This window comes from Protobothrops mucrosquamatus, unplaced genomic scaffold (genome assembly GCF_001527695.2).
Source record: "Protobothrops mucrosquamatus isolate PMUCROS unplaced genomic scaffold, P.Mucros_1.0 scaffold9, whole genome shotgun sequence".
NCBI lineage: Eukaryota > Metazoa > Chordata > Lepidosauria > Squamata > Viperidae > Protobothrops > Protobothrops mucrosquamatus.
The window spans coordinates 710,636-720,422 of NW_015386396.1; the positions used below are offsets into that span (position 1 = coordinate 710,636).

The window sequence follows — 9,787 nt, forward strand, 5'->3', positions numbered from 1 at the left end:
GATACCCTGCAAGTCTTCTCTGCATTTTTAGTAGCCTGCATACAAATCAGAAAGAAAAAAGAAACCCATGCTATCAGATGACTGATAGGAAAGAGATCCTCATTTTGGGCTAGTATCAGTGGGAAAGCAGCAATCTTGACAAAAATCATCAGGAGATCGGTTAGTCTTTATGTTATAGATTGTATGTTTGATGGTTGCAAAAGGATGTGTCCCGATTTTCTATCTGGTAACTAATGTGGCCCCTTAGAGCTAAAAAGTGTTAATGATTCCCACCCTAAGGGAAGTCACTATGGAACGCAATCCTACACTAAGAGATGCACTCCTTCTCTCTTTCATATACCCCACACAAGTTCAAAGAGCGAGAAAAGATGGCATTGCATTTCAACATATGCTGAGCAAAGATTCTTCCCACTCTTAGTTTCAGTTATTTTGATTTTCCAACCAAGCATAAGTGGTTTATATACAAAAGCGGTCCTATCACTACCAGGAGTAATAGGCCCTTGGGTTGTCACAACTTGCAAAGCAGTTCTAGTTGCCTGTTCTTTCACATATCCATTTCAAAGATGGTCTTTATTTGGTATGACATCTTTATCACAGAATAAATTATAGTTAATGGGAGGTAGCTTTTTTTCCCAATCCTCAAAGGAAAGTGGAAAGCATGACAAGTAAAAAGCAGATGTCACTCATTTGGAGCACTGTTTTGTTTAAAAACATAATATACTGACATATTTTCAATATTAATCTCACGTTATCAGGATATTGTTTCATTCAAGAAGAAAAGATCAGTTTGAGGATTTATTGTATCAATAACTTTCTCATTGTTACTTAAGCAGTTTAAGAGACTTAAAACAAAACATACAAATTTAAGTAGATTAATTAATAATTGTTTATTATAAGATATACCTGAGCTTCAAGTCACCTAATTAACAACTATTTAAAAGCTACCGTAAGTGCTTAGGCAACTGCTTTATTTGGATTATATACAGTGTGTTCAAATGAAAACTGACAAAAGGTTCCAGGAACTGGCAAACTTACTGACAATGCCTTTAGCAGTACCTTCTGAAAAAGGATACTTGGGCTTTTTTTATTCTTCTTGGAAAAACTGTCTCCCATTGATTATATAATGATTATTGTACATAGGTTGGCAACATAAACAACAAGAAAAAAGTACTTTGGAATATAAAGCGATTCTTAAAATAAAATTTCATAAAATGCACTGTATATAAAAAGTTCCATAAATATTCATGAATAGTAGGGTAAATCCACTGCCCTATAAAATCAGCTAATGGAATTGAGCAAAATACAGTGGAGGCTCGTCACTTAACTGAGGGCTACCTGAAGAAGGTGGAGGTTATTCATTTTTGCTGATTTTACTTTCTCCTTGCAGCCTTGAGTACCTCCACCTATAATCTTTTAGATTTCCCAACCCCACAGAGGAGAATATTATTTTTATAAATTTCATTGTACATTGACCTCTTTCTACCCCATTATAAAACAAAGCATAAAGGAACACACAACTGGAGCATTTTTCATAAAAATAAATACTAGATTAATGCAGAATCTGATTTATTGGCTATATTACCTGACATGCAAAATGCCATGCTTGCTGCAGACTTAGAAAAAGATCTAGCCAATCCTATTGCCCCTTAATTGTAGGTTTGCACTCTAATAAGATTGCTAAAAAAATAAAGCCATTTCACCCTATCTATAGCATTAGTAAGGCAAAGAAGGTGAATTCTTTCAGCTGTGTAAGAGTATGTTTTATATTCATAGTACTCAGTGCATGTTTAAAAAAAAAGCATCATTTTTCAGGGCAAAAAAGTCACTGAAAAATGAAATAGCCAAATTCTTCAGTTTGCAACAAATCAGAAAATTACTCGATCTTCCTGGGATCTTTCCCAACTAATCGTTCCATTTAATGTAGCAAAATTGCTGTCTTCTTCCTCTTGTTCTTTCACAAGTTCCACAAATACCTAAAAGAAATGAACAGTGCATTAGTGCTTTTCCTCACTAGAAGTCCATTCAACAGGTGGGCAGATTTGTGACTTGAGTTAATTAAAAGATTCAAAAGTCACAGCTCATTTGTATCTCTTAAGGATTTGGAGATAAACCTCGGAAAGAAGAAGGACAAGGTTCTCCATGTCATGGGTTGAGACTCCATGTATAGAAAAATCTTCCTGTTCTCATAACATTGTGAATGAAATGTTGGCTTTGAATGATATGCCTGTGCCCTTGTGGCGGAACAAGAAAACAAATGGGCATTTATGAAATTATGGATGGAAATGACAATTTCATATAACAAAGAGAATGCTTTGAAATTTGTGGAAAATATACATTTGGAGGGCATATTATGATTTTGTACCGTACATTTTTATCAAATTACCTGATCAAGTGTTGCTTGAGAGAAGCTGTATTCTTCAACATTAAAGGCATGTTTTGCTGTTAAAATTGTCAGAAATAATTGTTTATTATTTACTGAGAGACTATATATATTATACCATTTATACCATTAGGCATTAGTAAAAAGGAAATAAAAGGTGATTGGGGAGGGGCTTTATGGGCAATTTAATGTCTAATTCTGACTTCCACATTCTATTGTCAGAAGTGTCCGTTGGATTCATCCTGAAGAAAGTGTCATGGTATTTTGTACAAACAGCATGACAACACATGTTAAAAGGGATGGCACTTGTGGTAGTACAACACTGCTTTTTTCGTTTTCTTGCTCCTGTGCACACATCCAAAGGTTGCACACCATCAGTTATTAACACGGCAGCATGTGTATACCTCCAATGTAACTTTGTGATGATGTTTGAGAACTTAATGCCATGATGCTTTAATGCTATAGATGTGTTCTATAAAGCAAGTCTGAAAAACTATAAACTCTGCTAATCAGAAAGCAATATGAGAAAAGCTTACCAGAAAACAAAAGGTTGGATAAAAGGATAAATGCATATAGAAACATAATGTTGGATGATGTTAGTGATGATAGACAACAAAATAAATTTCGGTTAACAAAATTAAGGTGGATAAGTGAGTTTGAAGGTTCTATTATATTCATTGTACTTAGAAAATTAATTCCTTACCTTCTTCCAGTTTAGAAAAAACCAATGCTAATGACTGGACATCTTCTCTTGGAATTTTATATGCCAAAATTGAAGCAAAACTGTAAAAAATGTAAAAAAAAAAAAATAGAGTAAGCTTCAATAAGAAGTACATGGCTTTAGCCATGTACAGTAATTATTATTATATATACAACAATGTGAAATCACAGCTGGCTGTTCTTTAGATCTTCTCAGAATCTAGGATGTTATGATGTATTGGTGAAGTATATGTGCAGATCCAAGCATTGTGACCTTTTATAATTAACAGATGAAAATTTTATCAATGCACAGATTTTCTGAATTTTTTTCAAGATTTTCTGGTATGGCTTCCAGTGTGCCAATAACCACTGGGACCACCATGGCCAGTTTATGTCATAATCTTTCTATTTCTATTTTCCTATCTTGATACTTTGTGATCTTCTATTCCAGGGGTCCCCAACCCCCAGTCTGTGGACCGGCACCAGGCTGCAGCATACCAGCAACCGGGCCACGCAAACAAGTGAAGCCCCATCCACTGGATGTGGGCAGCACATGAAATCACGCTCCCTCTGGTCCGCAGAAAAATCTTTCTCCACAGAACCGGTCCCTGGTGCCCAAAAGGTTGGGGGCCTCTGTTCTATTCTATCTCCTGCTATTGCCACATCAATTATCCACACCTTCTTTTTTTTAATCACAATTAAATCAGTTTGTATTCAGAAATCCCACAATATTTTAACCTGTTCCTTCTTGACTACTTTCTCAACTTTATGTTCCCTCCAATTGCTCATTACTGGCACATGATCATTCTTACAGATGTTTCAGTGAATCATTTTGGCAACTGTGTTATATTGTTATAATCAGTTTGTGTGATACTGTTGCACTTCTGAGTATAGGATTTAGTGTTTCTTCTGCCTATTTGTAGCTAAATTGATTAGACTAATACTTAAGCAAAAATCTTCCAAGTATGACATTAAGCCTACCTTAACAAGGGCAAGATTTTAGATTTATAATTTCAAACTTATTTATTTGAATAAGAGAAGAGCTAAATAGTCTGGTAGTAACCACAGTTGAACAAGTGCTCTCCATTCTGGCTTTCTCATTGCTTCTCCTGAACAGTAAAGGATATTGATATGAAAAGGTCCATGTTTCATTCAGAATTAAAATATCCCAAAGTAACAACAAAATATCTACAAGTAGAATTATGCAAGTAGCACAGTAATAAGGATCTGTAACGATGGATTGTTCTTCATAATACATTCATAGAATATATATATATATGCCTAATGTTCTATATATATTCTAATACCAGGGCTTTTTATTGTCATAGAACGCCCAGAACGGAGTTCCGGCACCTTTTTTGGATGGAACCTTGTAGGGTAGGCAAGGCAGGTTGTATGAAGTATATGAGTTCCGGCACCTTTTTTTTTTTTTTTTACAAAAAAAAGCACTGTCTAATACCATTCATGTATTAAAAGTACAACTTTAGCATACATTTTAAAAATTCTGTAGATTACAGTAGTTATTAAAATATACAATAAATGTAAGAGAAAAGGAGAATAAAACAGAATTAAAGCACTGATTGAAACATAATTCACTAATATTAAAAGTGACAACAGCTAGGGAAGGCCAACACAAAGACATGTTTTAATATGCATAAAATATCTGGCTCCTTTTACTGATTATTCTGTTTTTACATGGTTTTTATGCTTTTATGCACCCAGAGTCACTCTGATAGTGAGATGGGAGATACCTAAATTTGACAAATAAATCACCACATATAAAGGCCTGATGCATTACATTAAGGTTTCTCAAAGTTATCAATATATGATTAAAGAAGCATTCCTTACCCCTGTAGTCATGCTGATTTAAATAGTCTCAACGGTAAGTAATAACCATTGAGTTTATAGGAGAACTTAGGAAAAATTGTGTTTGATTTACGAAAGATGTTAGATAAGTTCCTTAGGTGCTCTAAAGCACTATTTTGCCTTTAAATAATTCAGATTTCAATTGGCCTAATTTTAAGACTCCACATTACCAAATCTAGAATCAATCCATTAACTTTTACCTTTTCAGACAATTTGCATTTGGAAAAATGCCTAAAATCTTCCTTTGAAGGTATTCCTTGTGCTGTGATTCTGGTGTTTCTTTTAATTTCATTTCTAAAAAATATCCCCTGCCAAATTTAGTCTTGAGATGTTGAACTGTTCCAATGTACCTATTTATTACGTGGGGAAAAGAAGAGATAGACAGATAATGAATTCAGTGTCCACAATCATGTTTTAAGTTTCCTTTTTTTTTAAAAAAAAAAAAATTAGATGCTAAGGAAATACCTTAACTTTCCAGATACCAAGATAGCCACCCGATCACAAATTGCCTCTGCTTCTGCCATATAATGTGTTGCCAGAATAGCCGCTCTCTCTTTACTTTTAAAGGCTGCTCGGATTGCTTTCCTGTACAATATAATGCACACTCAACAAAGAAGAATAGGTTCCTTAACTAAGTCTGTAAATGGTCTGATTTTAAACAATGCAGTCATGTTTAATGATGTAAAATCATCTCCTGGCCCCTCCACAAACTTGAGCTCCAAGGAACGGCAAAAGTTAGCACTAAACTTTTGGTTTTCTACACCATATACAATGATGGAGCTACCTATAAAATAGATGGACACATGTATAATAATCCCTGCTGATTTCTATGGCGGGTCTATACTGTACGTCTGTCTTTGGGAACATTTTAAAAAACTCTGTAGATGAACTAAGAAATGACCTACTCAATCATTTAGGAATAAACTATTCTTATCTCTCTTCCTCTTTCTTTCATCTTTGTACACTATTATCTCCTCATTTCCATTCCATTTCATTTTCTATTTTTTTTGTTTGTTTTCAATTAGTGAACTTTCTTTTCCTGAATCTATTTTCTTTCTCTGAACGATTGTTAAACATCTAAAAGATTTAAACTTTGATAAATTCTTCAATAACAGTTGAAATTTCTCTCTTGTTTGTTGAAACAAGAGCTTAGAAAGCCATAATTTTGATAGTGAAAGAAGGGTAAGATGCTTTACAAAACACTTACGTTAAATTACAACTTAAATTACACAGAAAGCAACATGTTATTTCCTTCCTGTACTATTGGAGGCTACTTACCACATGTGCTGTATTGCTATAGGGTCCATACCAGTGGATGGCTCATCTAATAGAGTAATATGAGGATTACCAAGCATACTTAACGCAAAGCATAACTGAAAAATAAAGAATCAGAAGTCATTACTTCGCTGTCCATTTGCTTTATATAACACAACTTGCACAATCATTTTTTAAAAATAATAAATACCTTTCGCTTGACTCCTGCACCAAGTTTTTTCACTCTCTTTTGTAGATGTTCCTTAAGATCAAGTGCTTTGGAAAAGCTGTAGAAAACAAGTACATTTTTGTAGTCTTGAAAGGAGAGTATTAATAAAGGTTAAATATTTGCACATTTAAGAAACTGCACCCTGACTCATAAAAGCATAGAACATTGTAATAAGGAGCAACTCACTTACGGTAACCAATGCCTCACTTAACAACAGAAATTTTGGCTCAATTGTGGTCAGACGTCGAGGACTTCCTATAATGTTTTCAATCTCTCATCAAATATGATAAATACCAGACATGAATACCTACATATACTTCTTTAAAGTTTTCATATAGTGCTGTTTCCAAATATTTTATAGCAGCAATAACTATAACCCACAAGCCCCATTTTGGGGTGAATTCACTTCTGAAAACTTCAGCAGAAAACTGCAGAATGTTGATAACAAGATTTTCTGCTCATTTTGGTTGGTATTAAGTCTAAAGGCAGGGTTAGGTCTACAGGATTTATACATGTTTTTCCATTATATGTGATGAAGGACCTGGTATTTTATTGAATTCAAATATAAAATATAAAGTAGCTTCATAGTAATCACTGGAATTACATCTATCATGGTTAGATGCACAAGCTTTTTTGTTAATTAGTAAATTGCTTTTGTTCAAGGAAAATTATGAAGTATATGTACAAGAATGAAGAAACTGAGATATCCTTCGTTAATAATATAGTAAACTGATGGTGTGTGCAGGCACCTTGACTTGCATTAATCTGTTGTATATATGTTGATGTTTAACTATATGCAACTAAAGAGAATACTATCCCCAATAAATATATATAAAATAATAAATATAAACATTGAAATGTGCCATTTGTTTTTTAAAAAATAAAGTCACTCTGGTGAAAAGGCAGGCAATAAGTAAATAAATAAACAAAAATATCAGATGTAAATAAACAACCAACTATATTAGAATCTTTATAGTATTTATAAAATATTAATATAATCAGTATTTTCAACAAGATCATGTCTTTGCACAGTAAGAAAAAATACAATTAATGTAGACAAAATTTAAAGATTCTTACCATTTTATGACTTCAATCCTGTCACTAGCACTCATTCCTTTGATTGCTCCATAAATTTCAAAATGTTCTTGTAATGTAATATTAGGCCAAAGTGGGTTTGTCTGTGGACAGTATCCCATGTATTTCATGGAATTATCCATGGAATTTTCACCTAAACAATAATCTCCCATCAGCACCTGTGGATACAAGAATCTCTTCTCAGTATTCCTTCATAGTATTTCCAGTTAAAGGAGATTGTGAAAAACTGAATTAACTAAAATCTTAATGTTAAATAAATATAATAGACAAAATGCAACATTTTATTTTATCAAAAATATATTCCAATGTAATATAAGCATGTATTTATGAATTTATTTTTCCAATAGTCTTTGTTCTTTTATAAAATTGATTAATTTAATTTCTTATGCCTATTCCCATATTCTATTGATTGCTGAGATTAATAGAGTACATCAAATCTGTACATATAGCCACATAGAGGATGAATCCATATGATCAAATATTGCTAATTGCAGGGATCTTTTCTATGTTACTGACTGAGCTATAAATCAAATATATAGGCCACCTAATTCATGATGGCTCTGGGTAGTATAAAAGTTAAAAACACATTCAGTGCAACACAAACAAAGGGAATAACTCAGAGTTCATATACCACTCACAATAAAATTACCACCAAGGCATATATTCCTAAACCAAGGCCTAGGAAAAGAGACAACTCTTTAAAGCAGCAAAGTCAGGACAACTCCGACCATGGGGGGAAGAGGGGGGGGAGATAATTCCAGAGGGCAGGCTTTCTGACAGTCAACACATGCTGTTTGGATCCCATCAGGTGGCATAATTTTGAAGAACCAAATATTTATATTTAGTTATCCATATGAGGTTTCGGTACTTCTGTGCTAGTTAGCAATAAAATATGTACTTCAAGTGATATTCTGTCATTAACAATGCTGAAATACATATATTTCAATAAGAAATATCCATTTCCTTTGCCTAGAAAGTACTGTGAATCTTGTGGATGGGAACTCAATAGTGATTAATAAGCAAAAATAGTGGGGAAAAGTAGATACAAAGATTTGATCAAAATTATATACTTGGCCTGAAGATGGTTCAACTTCTCCTGCTAGAATATTAATCAATGTGCTTTTCCCAGCTCCATTAGGGCCTAAAATTCCCAGAACTTCTCCTAAAAAAAGAAAAAGGAAAAAAGGGAAAAACTGATATTTTTTTTCAACAAGCTAATTGTTCCACTTTTGACAAAGTAATTCTGTAGTAAATAATTGAAAAATAACCTTTCTTAATACAAAGTGAAAGATAGTTGGTTGCCACTTTTTTCATTTTTCTTCCAAGAAGGAAATCGGTCTTTCCATCATATTCTTTATGTAAGCTGATGACTAATACTGCAGGTCTCTAAAGAAAAAAAAAAGAGTTTATACTGAATCAGGATGAATATGTGATGCACAATAATTCCTTTCAAAGGGCATCATTTCTTTTAGTCAGCACAATTAGCCAATATGTAGGAATAGTCTGAAGCCTTTTCTGTTGTTATGTAAAAATGAAAATGGGTGCAGGGTTTCTCAGGCCAGTTCCATCTGACATTTCTCTACATTCTCCTGTGCCCAGGACTGAGAATGAGGGGAATAATATGGCTGGTTCAAGGATATAATCAATCCATGAAGCTCAAGTAAATGATAAAGGTCTCTTTGTGATTTTACTACAGGTTGCTTTCTCTGATGCTTGGAGAAATTAATTCTCAGTATACTTTCTCTTTGTGTTAATAACTGCAAATGTGGCCTAGTCAATTATTTCTTTTCTGTGTTATTGTCTATGGAGAGTCATCCAGGTCATGGTTGTCCCAAAGGTGCTTTTTCAAGAGGCAAATGGACTTTACTTGTTTTTCCTTGAAGACATTTCGCTTCTCATCCAAGAAGCTTCCTCTTGGATGAGAAGCGAAATGTCTTTAAGGAAAAACAAAGAAAGTCCAGTTGCCTTACTTGAAAAAGCACCTTTGGGATTTTCTGTATTATTGTATAAATAGTGTCATTAGGATGGAAGGATTAAGACAGGCTCATTTACCTCTTCACAGTCCTGACAAGTTATCATCTCTTTAACTTTCAGCTTTTCAGCCATAACATCTTCATCGCCATCATCTTCGTGTGATACATCTAGGAATTTACAGGCTTTGAGCCGTGTAGGAGCTCTGGATAGGAAAACATATTCAATCTCTGCTTGTGGACTTCTAAATAGACTGCAAAAAGATATTGTCTAGTAGGCCAAGACAGTTTGTT

The 9,787-nt window shown here is 33.8% G+C and overlaps 1 protein-coding gene across 1 annotated transcript in view; it reads right to left on the reverse strand.

Moving 5' to 3' along the window:
- Positions 1 to 870: 870 nt before the first annotated feature.
- The window catches only part of LOC107282568 (ATP-binding cassette sub-family A member 5), a 49,551-nt gene continuing 40,634 nt past the window's right edge, over positions 871 to 9,787 (reverse strand). The window contains exons 29-39 of the mRNA XM_015810363.1: positions 9,576 to 9,694; positions 8,792 to 8,909; positions 8,594 to 8,685; positions 7,506 to 7,681; positions 6,411 to 6,486; positions 6,224 to 6,318; positions 5,411 to 5,530; positions 5,146 to 5,295; positions 3,084 to 3,163; positions 2,384 to 2,439; positions 871 to 1,973 (exon numbers count right to left, since the gene is read on the reverse strand). Coding sequence (XP_015665849.1) covers positions 1,866 to 1,973; positions 2,384 to 2,439; positions 3,084 to 3,163; positions 5,146 to 5,295; positions 5,411 to 5,530; positions 6,224 to 6,318; positions 6,411 to 6,486; positions 7,506 to 7,681; positions 8,594 to 8,685; positions 8,792 to 8,909; positions 9,576 to 9,694 — 1,190 coding nt within the window. The 3' untranslated portion in view covers positions 871 to 1,865. The remainder of the gene's footprint in view (positions 1,974 to 2,383; positions 2,440 to 3,083; positions 3,164 to 5,145; positions 5,296 to 5,410; positions 5,531 to 6,223; positions 6,319 to 6,410; positions 6,487 to 7,505; positions 7,682 to 8,593; positions 8,686 to 8,791; positions 8,910 to 9,575; positions 9,695 to 9,787) is intronic.